The sequence below is a fragment of the Rhynchophorus ferrugineus genome, unplaced genomic scaffold, assembly GCF_030347505.1.
Source record: "Rhynchophorus ferrugineus isolate W39M unplaced genomic scaffold, kcgeb_rfMv2 rfM9, whole genome shotgun sequence".
Lineage (NCBI taxonomy): Eukaryota > Metazoa > Arthropoda > Insecta > Coleoptera > Curculionidae > Rhynchophorus > Rhynchophorus ferrugineus.
Genome location: NW_027472588.1, coordinates 39,316,026 through 39,342,850, shown reverse-complemented (window position 1 = coordinate 39,342,850; position 26,825 = coordinate 39,316,026). Strand labels below are relative to the sequence as shown.

Here is a 26,825-nt window from a genome sequence, read left to right as displayed (position 1 = left end):
ATATATATCTTGTCATATGACAACGGTATCGATCAGTACCAACACAACGCGAATTTTATAGACCGATTTGGTTACATGTTCGGATGCATCAGACTTCCTTCTATCTCTTTAACTAGAATAATGCTAATTCCTTAAATGAGACAGAAAAATACTAATAATAAAATAGAGTTTAAAGGGGATTTTACGTTTTTACAAACTGAATTTGGCAATATGTTCGATGGTGATGATGACGTGCATTGGCTGTTTTATTGGGAAGATTATATTTGTAGAGCAAATGTAACAAGAAGCGTTGTATTAGCCAAAGTTAATTCTGAAGACAAGTTTTGTCAGATTTATTTGCGAAAAGTCGTTTAGAGCAAACAATTATATGTAATCAAAATTATGTTACAAAACTGTTGTTGGTGAATTGAGAGCCCTTTCAAGGGCATCATTTCGAATAAGACGTTAGACATTATGTAGAGACAACAGACATGCGTAAAATACTCTTCGATATAGGTTTACACCTTTTGTTTGCGATATAAATAGGTTCGTCCATCGATCGATGGACGAACCTGAATAACATACACTTGTCTGAACATACATCGAACTTAACCCCCTTCAATGGACGTTTCCGTAATCGTATCACTTCAATCGTGACGTTTTCTTTTCTAGTGAGGATGGGGGAACTTTTTCGCTGACTGAACACCAACGGTGTAAGAACGGGCAGGTGGATGGTTAACTAGGACCGTAAAACAACCGGCGGCGGCTTATTCCGATTGCCAACGGTAGTGGTAATGTCTGAATGTGAGTCATTTGAACGTTTTCGGACGGTTGAGTGAGACGTCTGCGGTTTTTTACTGAAAAATTAAGTGTTGTGCCGGTTAGAGACTTATAGAAAATGAACGAAGTGCTTGTACGATATTGTGTTCGATCCTTCATTAACTTTTTACCGGTCGTTTAAATACTGTGTCTGATGATGATCACTGTTATGTTTGTATAGACATTAATTTAAGTGAGTACAACCCTTAATATGTAACAGGTCCATTGAGAAGTTCCCGGCCTACCATAGTAAAACACTTTCTTTTGGAAATATTAGGTTTTCTTATTCAACATAATTCCCTTCAAGGGTGATACACTGATTATAGCGACCCTCCAACTTTTTGATACCATTTTTGTAGTACGATTTGTCCTTTGCCTCAAAATAGGCCTCAGTTTCTTCCCAGCGAGCATTCTTTTGAGATCTGAGAACAGGAAATACCCGCTGGGGAATACGGTGGATGAGGAACAACTCGAAGCCCAATTCATGGATTTTTGCCATCGTTTTCACTGACTTGTGACACGGTGCATTGTCTTGGTGAAGCAGTACTTTCTTTTTCTTCAAATGCGGCCGTTTTTCGGCGATTTCGTCCTTCAAACGGTTCAATAACTCGATGTAATAGTCGCTGTAGATGGTCCTTCCTTTTCTAAGGTAGTCAATGAAAATTATTTCATACGCATTCCAAAATACAGACGCCATAACCTTGCCAGCCGACTGTTGCGTTTTCCCACGCTTTGGAGCGGGTTCATCGTGTGCAGTCCACTCGGATGACTGTCGATTGGACTTCGGAGTGAAATGATGGAGCCATGTTTCATCCATTGTCATATATCGACGCAAAAACTTGAGTTTGTTTTGTTGACTTGACTTGTTGTTTGTCTGGTATTTCATTCAATTTACGGTCATTAAAAATCATTTTGTAGACTTTTTAAATGTTTGCGTCGGTACCAAACTCTTTTGGGCGTCCACTGCGTTCACCGTCTTCGGTGCTTATTTCACCATGTCTAAACTTAGCATACCAATCCTTGATGGTTGATTTTCCTGGCGCAGTGTCCGAAAATTCGGCATCAGGCCAAGTCAAGCCAAGCGTCCAGAATGGGCCCGAAAACGTAATAAAGTACAGTCTCATAAAGCAAAACCGGCCAAGGAAGAATTGAAAGCACTTTCACGCACATTGAAGCTTTCGCATCAATGGGAAGAAGTTAGAAAATGGCTCGATGTATGGTTTCCCTCAAAGGACAAGAAACGGATTGTAAAAAAGCATATTGTATTAATTTTTCTCAATCATCAATGTCTTTTTAAGATGAAAAAATGATCATGTTACTAAATGACACTAAATAACATAAAAATCGGTCAAAATTATTTAAACATTCGTTCATTGTTTGTCTATGTAATTCGTCTGATTGCATATTTATAGCTATTGTAAGTCAACTTTCACCTTCACTTTTATTTTAGTACTTAGTTTTTAGTTTTTTATAATGTTTAAGAAATATATTTAATTTTTTTGAAAAGGTATCGTATTTTTGTAAATATCGATATATCGATCAAATATATTGATATTTTTTCGGCATCCCTAATTTGGACGAATCATTATCTTAAAATAGACATTTCACTGCTGTTAAACTCATATAATTCTAACAAATAAAGCGTTCGCCATCAAATGGATGGAAAATAATGACTATTTGATGGGTCAGATCGGAGCCCGTGTCGATATATAATAAGATTAAGGTATTTCGACGTAACGCTGTTTTGTAACAATCGTGCTCTAGTTGCGATAAAAATCCATACGATTTGGAATCGACTACCGTACATATCCGCAATATCCGTTATTAAAAGACCATACCGTGCGGTATTATCCATTTAAAATTAAGTTATCCTGTCAATATTTTGCTGCATCCAAGATTTATACAGGTAAGACAGCCATCTAGAGATAGCTATGGTACAAAACGAGTTTAATGATTTCGGCGTGGTCACTTATAGACAGTAGACCAGTTCATAGGGAAAAAAAATCTAATACCAACACGCCAGTTTGGGTTTATTAACCAGCATTCAATAATAGACCAGGTCCACAAAATAACAGATGTTTTTGAAAAAGTCTACGAAAGTAAAAAATATGCTCAGCTGTATTCTTAGATGTAGCACAAGCCTTCGATAAGGTTTGGCGTAAAGGCCTTGTCCATAAACTACAGAAAATGTTACCAAAACAACACACCGAACTATTAAATCATACATTACAGTCAGAATGTTTAGCGTTAAACAAGAAAAAGCTTAGTCAACAATAAAGGAAGCTAAAGCAGGTGGTACCACAAGGAAGTGTAGTGGGGCCAATACTTTATCTACTCTACACTTGTGATATACCACAAATGGAGAATATTACGATGGCTACATTTGCTGATGATATTGCGATTATAGCTGTCGGAGACAATAGTGAAGAAGCCACACGAAAATTACAATAGGCAAGTGACAATATAGGTAATAGGATACATGCTTGGAAAATAAAAATTAACGAAAGTAAATCTGTACATGTGCAGTTCACCTACAATCAGACCGTACAAGCACCAATGACATTAAATAATATCGTATCATAATATCTATCATTCTATATAGCAACAACACTGAATATCTCCTAAAAGGAAAAGAACTGGAATTGAAATATAGGAAAATGTATTGGTTAATTGGTAGACAATCACAATTATCAGTACATAATAAATTGCTATTATATAAACAAATACTGAAACCTATATGGACATACGAAGTTTATTTATGGGGATGTTCTGCAAAGAGTAATATAAACAAAATACAAAAGTATTGTGACCGCACCCAAATACTACAGGACTAACTACCTATATCGAGACCTTCAGATACCCACAGTCAGTCAAGATATCAAGAGAATAGCAAGGGGGCATGAGGAAAGACCCCATTCTCATGAGAATATTGAAGTATTGCAACTTTTGGATACCACCAGAACATGACACAGACTCAAAAGAATCAAACCATCTGATCTTGTGTAGTGTTGTGTAGTGAGGTGCATGTAATAAAAAATATAGCAGTGCAATGTATAAACATTATTTCATCAGACTGATATAGAGTCGATGGGTCCTCCTAGTTATATACCTAGATTCAGAAGTTATAAGTTATCATAAAGACAAATTGTAGGTTTGTCGGAAACGACTAGTAACAGTATAATAATTCAATAATAAAAAAAATTTCGATCGGTAATGTCTGTGTGTTTATAGTTTTACGAGTTCTCAAGAAACAATGACTTGATGGTGACTGGTGAAACAAGTGAAACGTTAGAAATGGTATCGTATGTATAGAGTTTAACAAAACGTTGTTCTTTTCGAGTTAGCAAGAATGTGTAGGGCTATGTTTAAATCTATGGCGTTAATTGAAAATTATATTTAAATAAAACAAATGTCGATTCGTTAATTTTTCATCATATCAGTTCAGCAATAACATTATACACCAATATTTAATTATTTTAGATCAAAAATATGTGGAAACATTGTACGTGTCTTTGATATTTGGGGTTTTCCCTCGATTTCCCCCTTCCTCCCAAACAGAACCCGATTTTGTTCCAACAGGACCACCTCGGAAGTGCACTCTTTCGAATAATAAATGAATTTTGAGAATCGGTCCATCATTGACGGAGAAATCGGCGAACATACATTATATATATATATATATATATATATATATATATATATATATATATATATATATATATATATACAGCCGAACATGGAACCTCCTCCTTTTTTGAAATCGCTTAATGAATAAGTTATTTTTATAATAACTCGAAACAAACTCTGTAATGGAAATATTTGTTTCAGATGCAGGTTAAACAATGGCAAGACGGCTTACAGCCTACCAAACCTATTGGATACTAGTTACTCTCGTTCACTTGTCGCTACGCACCGTGTCCGGTAAGTAAAACATAATCGAGAAAACAAGATCGTTTATCCGATGCTAATTAACTAATTTCGTTTCGATTAAACGAAACTTGCTTAATACTTCCCAAAAGCGATGCTTTTTAAAATAGTCCGCTCTAATAATTCGGTGAAAACCACTGTTATGAATAGTTAATTGAATCGGATTTCGTTACAAACGTTTGTTGTTTTTGTGGTGAATGTTAAAGTTGTCGCTCGTTATTACATACTAACCGAATAAGTAACATATATATCATTTTGTATATTTACAATGTGTTACTTGTTGTTGCTTTGTGTACTAATTACAATTAATTATAAATTAATTTACTATAATATTAATCAAAACTAGTGAACGCCTTGTGGTTGATATTCGATCACAATTTACTAAGTTAACAATGTTTCTCTCATATAATAATGGGTTCAGATTATACGCCAGTGATTCTGATGTTGAGCGAAAATATAATAAGAAAAGAAAGAAACCCAACGTTAACAAACAAGAGAACAACAAACGAATTCAACTAAATGTACCCCTCAAGACAACTGAACAATTAAATCTTGATGCAGAAAAATTCGTAATAGATATTCAACAAGGTGCTTGGAATAATACTCCAGAAATTAAGAGTACAACTAAAGGAATTAGTTATCCAAAAAAAGTGAAGGAAATGGTAGCTGAAAAACGTAAATTTCGAAAAAAATGGCAACAAAACAGAACACCAGAAAATAAAAATAGTTTAAACAATATAACCCAAAGACTGAAAAGAGAAATACTGGAAATAAAAAACAAAACCATAAATGACTATCTCCGAAATTTAGCACATGATAAAGAAACTGATTGCTCACTCTGGAAAGCCACAAAACATTTAAAGCGCTCATGTCTACACAGTCCACCTATAAGAGACCTATATGGGAATTGGGCACGTGACAATCGCCAAAAAGCAGAAGCATTTGCTGAATATCTAGAAAAAACTTTCAAACCAAACGAAACTAATATTGAACATAATTTGCCGGACATAGAAGCTGAAAATTCGATGATTGCATTAGTCACGCCGAAAGAGTTAACCAAAGTTATTAAAACTGACATTAACCCCAGGAAATCACCAGGCTACGATTTAATAACAGGAGAATTACTGCAAAAACTACCAAGAAAGGGAATTATAAAACTCACCAACTTGATCAATACATTTAGATTAAAACATATCCCAGACATTTGGAAGATGGCGGAAATTATAATGATCCCAGAACCTGGGAAGTCACTAAACGAAATAAAATCCTATAGACCTATATCACTGCTGCCAGTAATATCTAAGGTTTTTGAAAAACTCCTGTTGAAAAGAATAAAACCGATCATAGAGAGAAAAAACCTAATACCAACGCACCAGTTTGGGTTTATTAACAAACACTCAACAATTGACCAGGTCCACAGAATAACAGATGTTATTGAAAAAGCCTACGAAAGTAAAAAAATATGCTCAGCTATATTCTTAGATGTAGCACAAGCCTTCGATAAGGTTTGGCATGAAGGCCTTGTTCATAAACTACAGAAAATGTTACCAAAACAACACACCAAACTGCTAAAATCATACATTACAACCAGAATGTTTAGAGTAAAGCAAGAAGAAGCTTACTCTATAATAAAAGAAGCTAAAGCAGGTGTACCACAAGGAAGTGTACTGGGACCAATGCTTTATCTACTTTACACTTGTGATATACCACAACTGGAAAATACCACGATGGCTACATTTGCTGATGATACTGCGATTATAGCTGTCAGAGACAATAGTGAAGAAGCCTCACGAAAATTACAACAGGCAAGTGACAATATAAAAAATTGGATACAAACTTGGAAAATAAGAATTAATGAAAGTAAATCTGTACATGTGCAGTTCACCTATAAACAGACCGTACAAGCACCAATAACATTAAATAACACATAATAATCATAAATAATCATTTCATAGAGCAACAACGCTAAATATCTCGGAATGAATCTCGATGCAAAACTTCGCTGGAAGGAACATATAAAGAAGAAAGGAAAAGAACTGGAATTGAAATATAGGAAAATGTTTTGTCTAATTGGAAGAAAATCACAATTATCAGTACATAATAAATTGCTATTATATAAGCAAATATTGAAACCTATATGGACATACGGAGTTCAATTATGGGGATGTTCTGCAAAGAGTAACATTAATAAAATACAAATTTTTCAGAACAAAGTCCTGAGAGATATTGTGATTGCACCCAAATACTATAGGACTGATTACCTACATCAAGACCTTCAGATACCCACAGTCAGTCAAAAAATCAAGAGAATTGCAAGGGGGCATGAGGAAAGACTCCATTCTCATACTAATATTGAAATATTGCAACTTTTGGATAACACCAGAACAGGACACACACTCAAAAGAACCAAACCATCTGATCTTGTGTAGTGTTGTGTAGTGAGGTGCATATATTAAAAAAATCAGCAGTGACAGACGACTTTGACAGGCTCAGTCGTTTACGTGTTCGAACTAATCATACAGCATTATGTCTCTTTTTAACTAGAATAAAATGAGAAGGAAAATATTGTCTGATTCTGAAACGAATTTACAAATTGCGACAGGCAGTACATTAAACATCTTGATGACGTATGTACAAAAAAACTTTGAATAAACTATATTTTCATTTTTTTCTATTAAAGTAATAATACTAATATCCAATATAATTAAGAACCTATTGTTTTATAATAATATATAATTATAGGGCAATAACTGTCTATTAACATATTATATAAGTGATGCAAAATTTCTAATATTTAAAGGTTATGTTATGACAGGTGTCATTAATATTATATTACTTTTCCTTACAACTGATGGTGGCTTTTGTTAAATATAAGGGTCTAATTTGTACACCTATTATTTAGTTTATCAAATACATTCAACAATATTGTTAATAATGCATATGAATAATTTCACGAATAATTAAAATTATGTTGTGTTATTATGTTAAATAAATATTATAATACATGCTGATGAGAAATAGAGTTACACGTAAAATATATATTAATTTTAAAACGTAATGTCTATACCGTTTGTTTGAGTATTGAAATCATAACGTTGAAACTATAACAGTTCAGGTACGATGGTCCGTTTGTACCGTTTTGAATAAAATCATGCATTTATTGATTTGTAAAGGTATCTAACTTCATGGGGATCGCCTTAATTGGTTTCAGTTATAATTCGCGGTTTGAAGTGAGTAATTATCTCGTTATGGTAAAGGAAAGCAGATGATGTTATTTAATTTATGCTTGTTATTTGATATTAACGGTCGTGGGAATAGGGAAACCGGAGAGTTTAACATTAACTGTGATTTAAATGAAATTGAATACTTGATTCTTGTTTAACCAGATGTATAGTCTATTCAAAGTTTTTTTGTACATACGTCATCAAGGTGTTTAATGTATTGCCTGCCGTAATTTGTAAATTCGCTTTAGAATCAGACAATATTTTCCTTCTCATTTTATTCTAATTAAAAAGAGACACAATGCTGTCTGATTAGTTCGAACACGTCAACGAATGAGCCTGTCAAAATCGTCCGGTTGTCAGACGTATGCAAGATTCTTTAAAGCAATAGTGATAAGAGGTTATAACTCTAACCTATAAACTATTGTGGGTGTATAATTAACTGTAGTTTTAAGTATAATGTTATATGAACTATAATGTTAAAACAAATTATATTTGAGAACGTTTTATTCAATTATTTTATTTAGATTAGAATTTTGTGGTATGTCAAAGCCAAACTAAACTAAAACTCAGAGTTGATGCGGCAACACTGCAACGTTTTGATGTCACAAATTTAAACGACGTATGTACAAAATAACTTTGAACAGACTATATGTATATTTTTGATTATGTCAGCTCAATTACCTTTATCTAAGTACTGTTTTATTCAATAAATATAGATTTTGTACTATTTCATTGGACCTTTGAATTAGTTTCTATTGATTAAAAGCTTTAATTTCTTTGAAGCGTCGGCACAAATAGTAATCAAAAGGAGCAAGGTCAGGAGAATACTGCGGGTGGGGTACCACTCCCTATTTTAATGTTTACAACTATGTTTGTTTGATGACATTATGCACCAAGCTTATCCTATTAAATACAGAGAATTAGCTTGAATGATATTGATGCATAACTAGTTAGTCCCCATGTTTTTTTCTCTCTTTGGGTTACTGGTTACTGTAATGGATCCACTTTTCATCACCAGTAACAAGACGATGCAAAAAACCTTTCTGATTTTGCCGTTGGAGGAGCATTTCACAATTGGTCAAACGCATTTCAATGTGTTTTACCTTCAATTCACATGGCACAAAATATCCTAGCTTTTGATTCATTCCCATGTACCTCAAGGGATTGAAAATACTTCCTTGTGTTACTCCCAATAATTCTGTATATTCTTCTTTGCATTTTACACAGATTGTCATGCTTTCAAATCATCGTCTTCAGTAATATTGATCCAATAAGGTATGTAGGATTGTTAATTGATTAAAAGCAACTGGATGACTTGATGTAGTTCCATATGACTTTTTTCTATAAACAAATAACATTGTTTAGAGGGATACATTTTTGAATGAATGGATCTACCAAAGTCATAACAAAGAGGACCAACAAAGGTTAATATACTGTATTGTAAGTCTGACAGGAAAAGGCTGGGCATTTAAAGGGATATAAGGGTCAACAGCTAAATGTACGTACATACTTATCGCAGTTTCCTTTTCATTGTCCCGTTAAAATATTCGATATAACCAATCGATCGTTAAAAAGTATTTAAAAAGATTGTTTCTGTATTGATTAGTTAACAAACTAACCTTTCAAGCGTTTTAAAGTCTTTTATGATATGTTTCTGATGATACACCAATAACAACTAATAATCCAGGTTATTTGGAGCAAATTCTAAGCAGATCGATTACGGTATTAAGCGAGTATGGAATGGTACTGAAACACTACGAAAGTTATAGTGATGGGAGGGCCAAAAGAAATAAATAACTAAACCGAAAAAGTATAGATAGAACCAGAAGATCTATATATGTATCTTGGAATAGAGATAAAAAGTAACAGAAGCTAGGAGATGGAAATGACTACTAGAATTGGAAAAATTCTCCGCGAACAATGAATTTATTAACAAAAAGATATATCGAACAAAACGAAAATGAAGTAGACAATATGAAACCATATACAGACTAATTTGAAAATAGCAAAATCCAAGTAATGGAAATTACATCTTGTCGAGTGAGAAAAGTAACAAAGATGGATAATAAGAAAGTATTCAGTATAGTAATTGTCTTTTAACATATAACAGTTTTTTTGCAACTAAGTTATTAGGATAAGGAATTGTTTTTCTCTGTGTTCGATTTTTTTTTGTTTCTCATAATAAAAATTCGACCAAATTAGGATATTTGTAGGCGTTTTCAGAAATGTATTTTCCATCTTTTTAGTAGCATAGTAGTCATAGTATCAATTGTCTCTTTGCCCATTTATGCACATCTTTCGCAATTTGAAGACGTTTATTAACTTGCAAAATATGACTAAACGTAGGTGTGTAACACTGGTGGCCTAATTACAACTTATAAACACATTGGCATTGATTAAATCAAGAAGCTTGTGTTCAAAAATCAGCCATTGTCTCAAGTTGTCTGAAGATATGGGAATACTTTATAAATATCCATTGAAACTCAATTTTATATCTATTTAAGCTTAATTTTGCTCGAGAGTGTTTGATCAGTAGTTAAACTATAAAGTGTGACATTTTACTATTACAATTCTTCCATTGGGTCTAAGTCATTTTGATTCTAATGAAACCCTATACATATAACTGAGATACAGGATGTGGAGGCTTGGGATAGCTCTCCAAGACTCACCTACTTCTAAAACTACTAAAATCAACAATAATTTAGATATTTTCAATACGGGCGGATTGATATTGGCAGCTTGTGTCGCCTAGAATGTTTTAAAAGTACTTTAAAATGTTTAACTTGTTTAAAAATTATTTATGTATTTTGAATTTATTTGAGATTTTTAAGTTTAAATTGAATTCTATCCTAATAGGATATAAAGGAAATTGATCCAAGTTCTCCACTGCCAAGAGTTTTAGTTGTTTGTGCTTGTTTTTGTTTCCTTTTATTATTTTAATTGTAATTTTTTGATTTCTGACAGATATATCGATATTGTTTGAAATAAAAGATTAAAGGTATTTTAAATGAATCTAAATGCAGTTTTTGGTACTTAATACTAAATGTTTAGTGTGTTTTGGTACTTAATTTTAAATGTTTATTACAAATATCGTTACTTTTTGAAATGTTTTTAAAAATTCAATATTTTTTTGGCTCAAAATATCAATAATTATAATTAATATATAGATATTCTTAAAAACTAAATAAAATATTGTCAACGGCCGCATTTTCTTTAGCCTACGTTGCTACCGACGTTGCCCCTGGTTAACCTGAAGTCAGGAAATTGGTCATGGGTGCAGTCCGTAGAAACAAACCAGAGATGCGTACTTCCTTTCATTTTTTTTACAACCAAACGGTCGTTCTTTAGACAATTGTAGTTAGTTGAGTCACCTGTTTAGTTTTTCGCGACTTATGTCATTCCTGCTCACTGCTTATGACGCCTCGCTCTTAAAATTGTATACAATGATACGAAATTAGATTTAATGTAGTATTTGTGTGTTTACAAAATGAAATATCATTGTTTTTTTCGTACACGGCCTTCAAGATATTAATGCATTCAATTTAGGTGCCAATTGTAAATGGCTTTTTTAATAAACTGTGGGTCGTGCTACAAAAGTCCAAATGGTTTATAATTATATTAGATGTCATTAGAAAGTTGACATTTCCTGCTAAAATACTTATTTGACAGTTTTGCGAATGACTGACTCAGTTTTGTCTAAGATGGACATCGGCAAAGAGATAATATACTATATTTTACAGTTTTTCTTCGACAACAGTTAAAATATAAGACAGATGGCAGAAAATGTGAATAGTACTTAGAAGACTCTGGGAACTTAGTTGGGAAGTTCTTATGCAATCATGTTATTTGGACCTGACACCAAGTAAAAATCCAACTCAAAAGATACTTGTGAAACCCGACAATCCCGTTTTTTAACTATAGGGGCAAAGCCAAACAATATGGCGTATATTCGACCTAATTAGATCATTCTAAAATACGGGCTAGTTACTGTTTTTATCCATCTCTTGAAAAAGAAACGAATGCCTCGTTCAAAAGAACGTAGATGCAATCTATGAATCTATCAATTTTTTGGAATCTTCATAGGAAGGAAAATAATTTTAAAACGAACACATTACTACGTACACGTTAGATAATACTTGACATATACTTTTATACATTACGTTTTATTCGACATTAGGCCGAACATATTTAATGTTATTGTGAATTATTGCTACTTAGTCTTTAACAAATTAAAATATGTTAAAATGGGCGTTTATTAATAAGCCCAAAATGTAAGAAAATATATTGGTTAACTGGTTTTACAATCACAATTATCAGTACATAATAACACATGGGCTGAAAAGTCCCTGGTGTAAGGAAACGCGTTTCTTTGTTCAAAATTGGCTTTATTCATCAAGGTAATCTCTATCAAGAACCATACAATCATTACAGCGCTACTCTAACATTTCAATGCCACTTTTGTAGGACGATTTATTTTTTGTCTCAGGTTCAATGATTCGAGCGAGATTTCTTACCGATGAGCATTTTTTAAGGTCTGCGAACAGCCAGTAGTAGCTAGGAGCCAAATCTGGCGAATACAGTGGATTGTGGGAGGAATTCAATGTTCAATTCATGTATTTTTGCCATTATTTTGATTGTATTATGACACGGTGCGTTGTCTTGATGAAACAACAATTTTTTCTTTGTCATATGCGAAGGTTTCATTGCAATTTCGACCTTCAAACGCTCCATTAACGCTATATAATATTCACTGTGGATGGTATTTCCCTTCTCAAGATCCAATCTTCAACATCCCAAATTTCCGAGGCCATAATCTTTCTTGTCGATTATTGGGCTTTCGGGCGCTTTGGACGAGATTCACCACTTGCTGGCCACTCATATGACATTCGTTTTGATTCCGGAGTGACGTAATGTATATTTCATCCATTAATCATATATCGATACAAAAAGTCCGGTTGGTTATGTTTAAGCATGGCGAAAGACTTCTCAGAATCATCAAAACGTTTTCTTGTATCTTGTTTTTGGTCAACAGCGAGCAAACGCGGTACCCATTTTGAACAGATCTCTATCATGGTCAAAAGCTCATGTATTATAACACTAACACGTTCTGCAACTTCACTTTTCGATCATTCAAAAAGATTTTGTGTTTTTTAAAATGTTTTCTGGTGTTTCCACCTCATTTGGACGTCCACTGCGTTCTGCATCATCGGTGTTCACGTTTGAAGTCAGTAAATCAACGTTTTATTGTTGTTTCTGATAGAACGGAGCCCTTATAACCCTTTTCAGGCTGTTGCTTTGTTTGAACGGTATATTTTCCGATCAAGACGTAGTGTAGAATTAAAAAACATAGTAGTGTCACTCTTAAACACAATAACACACAAACTTATGAGTAGAATATCATGAAATTTTAACAGCTTTCTTTTGAAGGTTAGTACTAACAGAAAAAGTGGTGAATGCAATAAAGCTAGCGTCATCTATATGTTAGGCTCGGGTCACCTGTTACTGTTATTTAAACTATCTGAATGGTGAACGAGTGAGACGGAGGGGTCTGTTTTCTAATAGACAAAAACCCCCAGTGTCCTTTTGTATCGTCGTCAAAACGTCGCCTCTCTTATGGTAAAATTAAACAGTTTTTATGTAAAATAAGAGTTTTTTGTTTAATATTCTTATTCTAGCTGTACAGATAGATAAAAAACTGTTTTTAAGTTCGATAAGAGACCTTGTTAAATGCACGAATCGTTTGTTTCAGCTCTTCAAGACAACCGTTGCTATTTGGAGAACGGAGCGTCGTCAGAGACATTTTTCGTGCGCGAGGATCTTCCAGTCGGTGATGTCATAGGAAGGGTACGCGTGGTGGGCGATCCTAGGTCGCACGTCGGTACGATAAGTTTGCGCCTGAAGGAAGCCGATAGCCCCGTGGCCATAGCACCCGGGACGAAGAACTTGACCCTGACTCAGCCGTTAGATAAAGAGGGCATCGATGGACCATCGTCAGTGTTCGTCAACTTAATCTGTGATCGACTAGGTACTTTAGATCCTGGTTTTGTGATTCCAGTAAATATTAGGTAAAATAATAAACATTTTTATTTCATATGTTGACTCGTTAAAAGTCGAATAATTGTGAAGACATTAGTAAAACAACAATTTTATATTCCTATGCAAATTGTCACTGTTATTGTCATCAAGTCATAGTTTTACTATCGGGAAGGATCAACATCAAGGTCCAGGATCAACATTTTTCGATTCTATTGTTTCCTATTCACGTCGTTTAGCTTACTTTCAAGGTATAATATCCTAAAAGTTTTTTGGTAACATTAAAATGTGTGTCAGAGATAAGCTAACAAAACTTCAAAACAATCAGAAAAATGGCAAAAAACCATCGACCAAAATGCTATATATAGTCTATTCAAAATAGTAGTGACACGGGAGACCTGTCAAAACGTCCCAATATTGCCGCAGCAACTCTGAGTTTTAGTACATTTTGGCTCTGACACATAACAAAATTTTAACATAAATAAAGTAATGAAACAACAATGTTATGTATTATAATTTATTTTAACATTATAGTACATCTAATGCATATATTATCGAAGAACTTAAAATTACAATTAATTATACAGCCACAATAATTTATAGGTTAAAGTTCATGGTTGTTTTGTTATATAAACATTGAACTTTTTTCCACATTAGTATAGATAGTTCTAGGTCCGTTTTTTTCATGTAGTAGTATTCCCCGAAGGTCTAATCCACCTAATTAACAATTGTATATCTGAGTAATGTATTTTACTTTCATTAGAGAGCATATTTATGTTTTACGCTTAGTTCTTGTTTCTTTCGATCCTTGTAAAGTCATATATTACTATATTTCTCTTTAGTTTGTTCTGTTACTACCTGTATACATCTTTCTTGATAAAACTACATTTAATCACTGCATTCTCCCTAATGCATTTGCCATATCTGCAATTACAGTTCTACCTGCAGTTTCCTACAATTACAAATTCTTACAATTAAACTGACCTCTAGTTATTTGCTCTTTCATCACCCTGTCTTGGTAATTGTCATCATTGAATCATAAACCAACATTCATTAAGTTTTATTCAATCACTGTCACTATCAGAAACACTCATCAATCTATCAACTTGCTCAAGATTCTACTATTTGTCAATATCTTCTTCAATGTGTCTGATCGAGCTCACACACACCGAAGGCGTTATTTTCGATAATGCCTCTTCCCATAAATCCAGACTGTCCTGGTTCCAATATCATTTTCGACCTGAATGTCTATTGCAATACCCCATATCAACTCGAAACTTATTTTATGTACTTTAAGCTATTCCTTCATTGCAGCCTCTGTTGATGCACTTGTTGTGATTTTACCCACCAGTGTACTATATATATATATATATATGGTAGAGATGGTGCATTGTACATAACAATAACTGAAAGTTTCCTATTTATAGAGTTACAGATGCAAATGATAATGTTCCCGTCTTCATTAACGCCCCTTACGTACTAAACATATCAGAAGTAACTGTGGTGGGAACCAGAGTACTTCAAGGTGTCCACGCCATCGATAACGATCAGCAAGGACCATTTTCCAGTGTCAAGTTAGCAAATACATAAGTCACGGTCACTATTACTTACAGTGAATACTATTACTTGGTTTTAGATACTCGGTTTTGTCAGGGCCCCATTCAGATTATTTTGAATTCGAGAATGAGTTAGAGGGAACCCTGGTTTTGAAGAAATCCTTAGACTATGAAAGTCTGAGGCAATTCGACGTCAGTATAAGGGCGCAGGACCACGGGGACCCGCCGAAGAATGCCGATACAACCTTAACGGTACATGTCATTGATGCTGATGACCAGAATCCAAAGTAAGTAAAGTAAATAACCATACATTTTGGTTTGATTTGATTTGTTTTGTATTACGAAGATAACACATCAAAGCATATTTTCATCGTTGCTGTAGCAAAAATCAATGAGTTATGATACTAGTTGCTCCTGTATTTATCCTATTTACCAGATTTAGCATCTAGTTATTGGATACTGATACAGTTTTGATATACGAGGGTCACTATTTATATTTCGGAAATAGGAAAAAAAAACAAATAGTTAAGCTGCGATTATATTTTTATTGTTTTTCAAAGTACTCGCCACGATTATCGATACACTTTTGCATACGCAACTAGTTTTCAAAGCATTTATTGCATTCCGAATGAGGTATCTTCAAAACATGACTTTGAACGCCTCAATAGCTCCTTCGGGCGATGAAAATCGTTGACCACGCAGTTTATTCTTCACGGATGGGAACAAAAAGAAGTCATTGGGTGCCAAATCGGGACTATACGGCGGATGACCCATCAAGTCGATGTTTTGAGTGCTCAAATAGTCTCTTGTTTGAGCCGATGTGTGAGAGCTGGCATTGTCATGATGAAGAACAATCCGGCTTCTCTTGTATGTTTTCCTTATTTCACCGAAGACTTCAAACACTCAAAATGTTATAATTCCCAAACTAATGATCCGACAGCTGTCAAATTTATACAAGCATCTTTTGAGGTGTTAGGGCTAACTAAAAAACATATGGATTTAATTCTAGTAGCGCCAGCTATGTGTCAGGCCGGGGACTTTTCAACTGACCTGTTATACGTACAATCCACCACACGTTATTATTTAAACTATTAAATCAAGAATATTTATGACGATAATAATTTGAATTAAGCAAGTCAGTTATTTTATTTTAAATTTACATTACCTCTTGGTTTTAGATTTCTAGATGATAGATACACGGCCGTTGTTCCCGAACCTCCCGTTAAAGGAGCCCTGTTAATAGTCTCGCCACGGGAGATCTTATCTCTGGATCAAGACGTAGGTATTGGAGCCCCAATATATTACACTTGGAACAACGACGGCGGTGAATACTCTTTGTTCCGGTTAGACCGACAGGACGGTAAAGTTTATCTAGCAAGGAACCTTGACGATAACGATCTACAGAGTCCTGCTATCCTGGTGATTCGAGCTACTCAACAAGATAACCCAGACAGGTGAATTTATAACACACGTTTACAAATTAATATCGGTTTTAGTTTTCGACTTCGTGCATGCACTGGGACTTGTTTTTGTGCTGTAATTGTGCTTCGGATGTTTGTGGATGTTATATGCTCGATAAAAATGGAAAAATCATGACAAATACATTTAAAGATGCGCGTTTGCACTACTTTCAATGTTTTAATGTTGTACAACAAACCATGGGTACCTAACTTATTTTGGAACACGAGCAGAAAAAAACTGGACAAGAGCTCGATACTTTAATAAGTGCTGTAGTACTTTTGCTCGATGAATATCGTTGATATAAATGCAAAAAATAGCACAGTATAAATATCCTGATGTACCGTCAGTGTATAAACTAATTCCACATACGGACAGTGATTTATTACCAACCGCCCCGGCTTCGCACGGGTGCAATGCTGATACTAAATTAAATACACTACAGAAAAAATATGAACGTTGTATATAAAAACATAGCGGCCCGCTCCGACTTTGCACGGGCATAAAATATATATGCCTATGTCACTCAATGAAAACATGATTAAAATCGATCCAGTATTTTTGGTTCATTCATTACTGCCCTTGGCCTGCACGCATTAAATTTGGAGTAAAACAATTCCTCTTCCCCTATACTTACTATGAAGATTTCCTGCTATCTTTGGAATATCTAAATTCATACAATTTTTATTACATTACACATTTTTAAACGCAAATTTTAAATTTGTAATATCTCCGAAAATATGTGTTTAATTTACATGCTGTAACATGCGGAACCATATTGATCTATATTAGTTGCACACTGTATTTAAGGTACTTAATTCGATAAGGATTAATGCCGTATTGCTTAAAATAGCTTCGTAAATAAGCCATTTTCTCACGTAAAAAGTAAACAATAAAAATGGTTAATGTGGGTTATCCCTAAAAGATAAACATATACCATCGCGGACTTTTTTGTAGACCTTTTTATGGTGTACAATACTGTAGTACATTAATTTGATCTAACTCGTAGGGTTAGGCAGCGTTTTTGCTAATTGCTAAATAAGCCTAAAAAAATAGGTTAATTTACGACATCACGTTAGAAACCTCTAAAATTAGCAATGTTGCCTTAGTATATTATGCATGTATTATACATATAAACCTTCCTCTTGAATCACTCTATCTATTGAAAAAAACCGCATCAAAATCCGTTGCGTAGTTTTAAAGATTTAAGCGCACATAGGGATATAGGGACAGAAAAGGCGACTTTGTTTTATACTATGTAGTGATTTATCCAGGTATAAGTGCAAAAAATTCTTAAGAACTTTCCAGCACTTAACGAAGTTGTTCCCACAGCTGTCATACGTAATAATCAAATAAGGAACATTTGTCAGACCTGATATTGGAAAACTAATGACAACACTAAGTTTACAACAAGTTCCACGCCCGAAGTGTTAATCACAATATTTTCGGTAACCACAAATTATCGGATTACAACCGCAAAATCGACAATCTGTTGCAAAATTATCACAATATTGGAGTAGTGATGTCTTTTTTTGTCATATTGTCATATTGTCATATTTTTTAGCACAAAACTTGGGAGAGATGAGAGAGGAGCAATCTGAGTTTCTACACCAAGATATAACAAAAATGTCTCTGTTGAAATAATGTTTATACATGTCACTGCTGTATTTTTTATTATATGCACCTCACTACACAACACTACACGATATCAGATGATTTGATTCTTTTGAGTCTGTGTCTTGTTCTGGTGGTATCCAAAAGCTGCAATACTTCAATATTCTCATGAGAATGGAGTCTTTACTCATGGCTCCTTGCAGTTTTATTGATTTCTTGACTGACTGTGGGTATCTGAAGGTCTCGATGTAGGTCAGTCTTATAGTATTTCGGTACGCCGACAATACTTCTCAGGACTTGGTTCTGAAAAACTTGTATTTTGTTTATGTTACTCTTTGCAGAACATCCCCATAATTGAACTCCGTATGTCCATATAGGTTTCAGTATTTGCTTATATAATAGCAATTTATTATGTACTGATAATTGTGATTTTCTTCCAATTAGCCAATACATTTTCCTATATTTAATTTCCAGTTCTTTTCTTTTCTTCTTTATATGTTCCTTCCAGTGAGTTTCAAGTTTTGCATCAATATTCATTCCGAGTTATTTGTTTGTTATTGATGTTATTGATGCTTGTACGGTCTGATTGTGGGTGAACTGCACATGCACAGATTTACTTTCATTAATTTTTATTTTCCAAGCTTGTGTTCAATTATTTATATTGTCACTTGCCTGTTGTAATTTTCGTCTGACTTCTCCACTAGTGTGGTAGATATAATGGCAATATCATCAGCAAATGTAGCCATCGTAATATGTGTAATATCACAAGTGTAGAGTAGATAAAGCAGTGGCCCCAGTACACTTCCTTATAGTACACCTGTTTTAGCTTCTTTTTTTCTATGATCGGTTTTCTCGCTCTATGACCGGTTTTATTCTTTTCAACAGGAGTTTTTCAAAAACCTTAGATATTACTGGATGCAGTGATTACTGGTTTATACCTTTTAATTCCGTGAATGACTATTAATGGTCAAAATAGTAAAATAATGAATTTAATAAACTTTTCGAAAACTAGAACCGATTTTATAAAACGGGCTCTTGATTTGTATTCGATCCCCCAATTTACATTATAAACAACTTCTAGATGCTCAGATTCAGAGCTACTATGCTTTTCTTAAATTAATATAATTCCGTTTTAGATACGCTCTAGCAACATTGACGGTCACTCGACAGAATACGAACGGAATCAAATTTGCTCGCTCAACGTTTAACGTAAGGGCGTCAGAGTCTTTGAGCCCTGGGGCGTTAGTGGCCAAGTTTGATAACAACAGACCGGGACATCATTTGAAGTATTTTGTATCGGATCAGGAAATCTTGGACGTGTTCGCTCTGAATACGTTGGGCGAGCTGACGCTTAGGAAGAAGTTGGATTATGAGAAGAAGCAGGAATATCGGTTTAAAGTGTTTGCCACCGATGGAAAGACGGTAAGAGCAATTATTCAGAATAAGTTACTCCACAACATCTCCGGATTTGGCGCATGCGAATATTGGCTCCATTTAGTTTTAAAATAAAGAATAATCCGAGTTCGGTGCACGCGTACATACAGCAGAAATTGAAAAGTCCTCGGCCTGACAAATGGATGGCGCTACTATAATTAAATCCATATGTTTTTTAGTTAGCCCTAACCCTCAATAGATGCGTGTATAAATTTGACAGCTCTCGGATTATTAGTTTGTGAATTATAGCATTTTGAGTGAAGCAACTTTTGTTATTGTGAAAAAAAGTGGATAAAAGGGAATTTCACGTGTTGAGAAAATATTGCTTTTTGAAAGGAAAAAAATACAGTTGAAGCAAAAACTTGGCTTGATGCCGAGTTTCCGGATACTGCGTCAGGATAATCAACCATCAAGAATTGGTATGCTAAGGTTAGACGTGGTGAAATGAGCATCGAAAACGGTGGCCGCCCAAAAGAAGTTGTTACCGACGAAAACTTTAAAAAATTCCATAAAAATATATTGAATGACCGTAAATTGAATGAAATAGCAGACGATATCAGCTAAACGTGTACATCATATCATTCATGAGTATTTGGGTATGAGAAAGCTCTGTGCAAAGTGGGTGCCGCGAGAGCTCACTTTTGACCAAAAACAACAACGAGTTGATGATTTCGAGCAGTGTTTGAAGATGATCAAGCGCAATAAACCCAAGTTTTTGCGTCGATATGTGACTACAGATGAAACGTGGCTCCATCATTTCACTCCGAAGTCCAATCGACAGTCATCCGAGTGGATTGCACACGATGAACCCGCTCCAAAGCGTGGGAAAACGCAACAGTCGGCTGGTAAGGTTATAGCGTCTGTATTTTGGGATGCCCATGGAATAATTTTCATTGACTACTTTGAAAAAGGAAGGATCATCAACGCGATTCATGATCGCGATCATCAAGCGATTATTGCATTGGCGCATTGGACCGTTTGAAGGAAGAGAAGTTTGAAGAAATCGCCGAAAAACGGCCGCATTTGAAGAAAAAGAAAGTGCTGCTTCACCAAGACAATGCACCCTGTCACATGTCAATGAAAACGATGACACAAATCTATGAATTGGGCTTCGAATTGCTTCCTCTTCCACCGTATTCTCCAGATCTGGCCCCCAGCGACTATTTCCTGTTCTCAGATCTCAAAAGAATGCTCGCTGGGAAGAGATTCTCGTCGAATGAAGAGGTGATCGCCGAAACTGAGGCCTATTTTGAAGCAAAGGACAAATCGTACTACAAAAATGGCATCGAAAAGTTGGAGGATCGCTATAGTCAGTGTATCACCCTTGAAGAGAATTATGTTGAATAGAAAAAAACTAATTTTGCCAAAAAAATGTGTTTTAATACAGTAGGCCGGGGACTTTTCAATTGACCTGTTATGTTTTGGTTCGCTTCAATCTTCTGATATCCTGCGCGTTATCCAGTAGTTGTATTGCTTCCACTTTAGTATGGTTTAGTAATCTTTTTTCGTGTTTCAAGGCGATATCTTGGATAACTTCGCAAATCCATTTGATTTCCAGGTCATCGTACTTAGTTCTTCGTTGATTACGTAGCGATAGGCATTGGTAATCAATCGAAGAACCTTGTTTTGACAGCGTTAGATGACTAGTTGATTTGAATTTTTATTGCAACCCCATAGGTCCACACTGGCTTTATGATTATCTGATAAATCAAAATTACAACATATATGACATACATCTTTGTTTTCAGAATGATTCTAGTGTTGTGAACATAACTATTGAGAACGTCAACGAATGGGAACCAAGGTTCCGATATTCTCATTATGAGTTTTTCGCTGGCAATAACGTGGGTGTCCACAAACTGATTGGCAAAGTTGAAGCGGCCGATGGAGATCGAGGAGATAAACTTACGTTATCTCTCAGCGGACAGGACGCCCATTTATTTTTCATCACCCCAAATGGAGAGATCCATTTGAGGGATGTAAAAGGTTGGTTTTAGTATAGTGGTATGCGGAGTTGGAGAGCATTTGAAATACTTGTAATTAAAATATTTGGTATTTGTACACCTCACATGTTTTTAAGTTAATAGCATGATCACGTCACCATGAATTGACTCACTGCACTGTCTGTTTTATTGGCAGGACTATATTCAATAACCTATTACATTATACGAGGGTCACTATTTATATTTCGGGAATAGGAAAAAAAAACAAATAGTTAAGCTGCGAATATATTTTTTTTTGTTTTTCAACGTACTCTCCACGATGATCGATACACTTTTGCATACGCTTAAATCAATTTTCAATGCCTTTATTCTATTCAGAATGAGGTATCTTCAAAACATGATTTTTGAACACTTCAATAGCTTCTTCGGGCGATGAAAATCGTTGACCACGCAGTTTATTCTTCACGGATGGGAACAAAAATAAGTCATTGGATGCCAAATCAGAGCTGTACGGCGGATTACCCATCAATTCGATGTTTTGAGTGCTCAAATAGTCTCTTGTTAAAGCCGATGCGTGAGAGCTCGCATTGTTATGATGAAGAACAATCCGGCATCTCTTGTTTGTTTTCCTTATTTCATAGAAGATTTCTGGCAAACAAATGGTTGTGTACCAATCAGAATTTACTCTTCTACGATCTTCTAGAGGCACTGTTGCAATATGACCAGTTTTCTCGAAGAAACAGGCCACCAATTTCTTTGAAGAGCTTCGTGCGCGAACAACTTTTGTCGGATTCGGTTCATCTTGGGACACCCATACAGTCGACTGCTGCTTACTTTCGGGCTCATACGAATATACCCATGATTCGTCACCTGTCACGATTTTATAAACATCTTTCGAAGCATCGCGATTTAATTTCTTAAGCATTTCTTTGCACCAATCGACACGATCCTTTTTTTGGGCGATTGTCAAATTGTGTGGGATCCAACGCGAACATAACTTTCGCACAGCTAAGTGTTCATGTAAAATCGCATGTATCCTGGTGGAACTATTGCTCAGGGATGTCTCAATCTCGCACAGCATTGATGTTTTCTGGCACAACAGCCGATTTTGGACGACCTTCACGAAACTCGTCGGACAGCGAACTACGACCACGATTGAATTCACTAAATCAGCGATACTCGGTGGATTTTGATGGAGCTTCATCGCCAAAAGTCAAATTAAGTTGATTGATGCACTCTTGTTGTGATAATCCACGTCTAAAATCGTAAAAAATCAACGCACGAAAATGTTCACGATCCAGTTCCATTTTTTGCCGAGACGAAACTAATAATAAATAGCGTCCGTGCGACAAAATATTCTGAGTACGTATATCGTCAAAAATATCAAATTTTACGATGAAACCGTCAGATGGACTCACATGACAACAGCGTCGCCAATTCCCGAAATATAAATAGTGACCATCGTACATAACCTCACATAATATATTACATATTTCAGGTTTGACAGGGACAACAGCTTCGCTTACTGTTACGGCGACCGATAGCGGTACGCCGCCGAAAAAAGCCTCAGTACCAGTGACGGTACATTTTTCAAACGGGGAATCCCATATCGAATCCGCAGCGAATAGAGCTTTTCCTAACGCTCCGATTCTACTGGCTAGTTTAGGGATCGTCTTATTGCTGCTTAGTTTTGTAGTTGCATTACTGGTGGCCTACATTTGTAAAGTGTAAGTATATATAGGGGTTTCGCTTTAATCATTGTATTTTGTGGACATCCAAATTCTATTATGGGTAAATATACGCCACAAGAACGAGCAGAAATAGTGTCTGAAGGCTATCTGGTGAAATTGAAGATTTTTCGTCTAAATTAATAATGAGCGATGAAGCCCATTTTTTTCTCAGTGACCACGTCAATAAACAGAACAGTCGGCTTTGGGGAACACAGAATCCTCAGTTAATTCATGAAACATTATCGCATCCACTAAAAACAACTGTTTGGTGTGGTATTCATGCTGTCCCTATTTTCTTGAAAATAACCAAAGTGTTGCGGTTACTGTTACTGCTGAACGGTACCAAGTCATTATTCGAAATTTTCTTGTACCTGAAATCGAAGAGCAAGAACTAAAAGACATGTGGTTTCAGCAAGATGGGGCCAAAGCATACACAGCTCCTTCAACAATCCAATCATTGAATGACGTTTTTCCACGAAGACTAATTTCGCGAAGTGGCGATTTACGATGGCCAGCCAGATCTCCGGATTTAACAGGACCAGACTTTTTCTAATGGTTCTTTTTAAGTCAAAGTTTATGTGAATAATCCGCAAACGATTCAACATCTTAAAGACAATATTAGGCAGAAAATTGAAGAAATTCAGCCTCGGATGGTGTAGGATATCGTGAAAAATGCCTTAAAAAGAGCCGAAAGTCGTATAGCGAATCGCGATCACCATTTAGCCGATATAATGTTTTAATCATAAGGATAAACTTATCTTTTCTTTGAGTAAAGTTACAGGCTATCAAAATGGTGACGGGATTTTTGTCCCACCCTTTATAATTCTAAATATTTTACTGATAGATTACTATAACAAGTAGATTATCTTAAATTATTTATTAGCATCACTGATTATGATACGATGAAAACAAAATAAATTGTTAATGTTTAGGAAACGTTCAGGTACCGAAGACTCAGCTGTCGATCGTAATTCCAAGAACAATCCTATGTTTGGTACCGAGAAATCGTCCGGATCTGGGACCGCTTCCGCGATAGGCGGTCTGCCGAGCGACTCCAAGTCCAGAATACCCAGTTCCAAGGTACATCCCGCTCCGCAACCCCCGATGTGGCCCACCACTACGTCACGATTTAAAAAATTAAGCTGGGGCGATAAGGTATGTAATTTTAGTTTTCATAAGGTTGAGAAAAATTATAATTTTAATTAATAAATTATGAAATTAATAATTTTATATTAGTATAATATCCCATAAGAGTTTAATTCTGAAAGATCCTGATGTAGGCACAAGAATTTGGATTTGCGATGTTGCCAGTTCTTACAAATTATACGTATATTTGAAGATTATTCTATAAATAGGATAAAGTATCTTATATTCGCAAATTAAACAAGCTCAAGTTAAAATATGTTTGATACAGTTTTCATTTCCTATAATATAAAAAATGTAATATGAACAACCTTTTATAAACATATTTAAATTTAAAAGGAAAAAAGAGAAAATTAAACAATATCTATAAAAACAAAATTAAATCCTATCCTAGTCAAAATTCTCATTTATATTTTCTTTTTGATCTCAATTACCTCTGCTTTCACACTTGTAGCGTTTAATGCCTTGTACCTATGGGATTCAAACGATCTGCTTGCTGAATATGTTATGTCAATAAGTCTCAATCTCAAAATTGCCACTTTTATCGCGAATTTCATCTAATAAAGCGTTCATTGGATTTTTGGCTACTAATTTGCAACCATATTTATAATTGATTTTAATAGAACTATCTTACCCAAGTTATAATGAAAATATGAAGTATGAATAAATATGAAGTTTACTACAAAACGAAATCATCTGGCTACCTATTATTAAGTAAATCTTTTAATTAGAATTATTGTCTTTCCAGACTGAATCAGCCAGTGCCGAAAACTTGGACACCATTCCAAAAGCTTTGGAAAGTGGTAACTTAACAGTTTATTTCTAGGATATTTTGTACAAAGACCAATACATTACTATTTTATACTGTTTATATTTTTATATGTTAAGAATGTTAATAAAACCATTTCAAAATAGTCTTCTTTATTTATATATATGTGAGAATTGGCTGTTTTCTTATCTGTTGGTGTACCACACATCTTCATTCAACATTTTTATTAATTTCTAGCTGTCTTTCGGTGACTGTCCATTTCGCACGAAAGCCATCATAAAGTACTTAACTATAAACACATCTTGCAAAGAATGCTAAAAGGACCTTAAGTTCTAGGTTACTTAATGAGTCTACAGGTACTTTCATAAACATTTTCTGGAAAATTCGAGAGATATTATTGAGGGTCAAGGTGAATGATTTTATCATGATATTAGAGACATGGAGAAAATATACTAAGGAAAATGGAACATTTCAATGGCATCACACTATTGTTGGACGCCTTTTAGATTATTCTATATTTAACTGAACGTATACAAAGAGGAGCCACATTGGGGAAAAGAAAAAGTTTTACTAGTATGTATTAATGGATATTTATTGGATAAAAAAATATGTATTTTTAATCGTTTGTAAATAAACTAATTTTACAAGTCTAATCTCTTTTATTTTAATGTAATGACTCGTTTTATATAGTTATCCAAATTGTCAAGAAACGTGTCGTCCTATGATAAACAACATATTCTGACGATACAGTGGTTTTATCATCACACGAGGATCCAATATCAGCCACAAAAAACCTCCAAGTTCATCTTAACAAAATCGATTTGTGGTTGAAAACGTGGTGTATAAAAGTAAATGAGACAAAATCTACCCATATGATATTTACCCTTTGTAGAAGAACACGTCCCTCAGTAAAATTGAATAATCATGAACTTCCGCAAACAGACAACGTTAAATATCTGGGAATGCATTTTGATCGACGTTTGACATGGAAAAAACATGTAGTGGCAAAACTGAGGTTTAAACTGAACCAAATGTGTTGGCTGATAGGGCGTAAATCTAAATTATCATTAGATAACAAGGTTTTGCTGTACAAGTCAATACTTAGACCCATTTGGACCTACGGTATTGAACTGTGGGGTACTACTAGCAAATATAACATAGATATCCATCAAAGGTTCCAGAATAAAGTGTTGCGA

General features: G+C 34.8%; 1 protein-coding gene across 1 annotated transcript; it reads left to right on the top strand.

Moving 5' to 3' along the window:
• Positions 1-855: 855 nt before the first annotated feature.
• Positions 856-25,774, top strand: Cad96Cb (protocadherin Fat 4-like Cad96Ca). The gene is made up of 11 exons (XM_076414934.1): positions 856-991; positions 4,627-4,719; positions 13,699-14,014; positions 15,410-15,556; positions 15,619-15,825; positions 16,717-16,992; positions 19,747-20,032; positions 21,793-22,030; positions 23,486-23,714; positions 24,650-24,872; positions 25,609-25,774. The coding sequence occupies exons 2-11, from the start codon at positions 4,641-4,643 to the stop codon at positions 25,684-25,686; spliced, it is 2,079 nt and encodes a 692-aa protein (XP_076271049.1). The 5' UTR covers positions 856-991; positions 4,627-4,640; the 3' UTR covers positions 25,687-25,774.
• The last annotated feature ends 1,051 nt before the right edge of the window (positions 25,775-26,825 follow it).

Bases quoted from the DNA above. Each gene is read 5' to 3' on its own strand.
- Cad96Cb (XM_076414934.1), top strand. From the start codon at position 4,641: ATGGCAAGACGGCTTACAGCCTACCAAACCTATTGGATACTAGTTACT. The intron at 14,015-15,409 runs GTAAAATAATAA...TCCTATTTATAG, and splicing joins GTGATTCCAGTAAATATTAG to AGTTACAGATGCAAATGATA. The intron at 15,826-16,716 runs GTAAGTAAAGTA...TCTTGGTTTTAG, and splicing joins GCTGATGACCAGAATCCAAA to ATTTCTAGATGATAGATACA.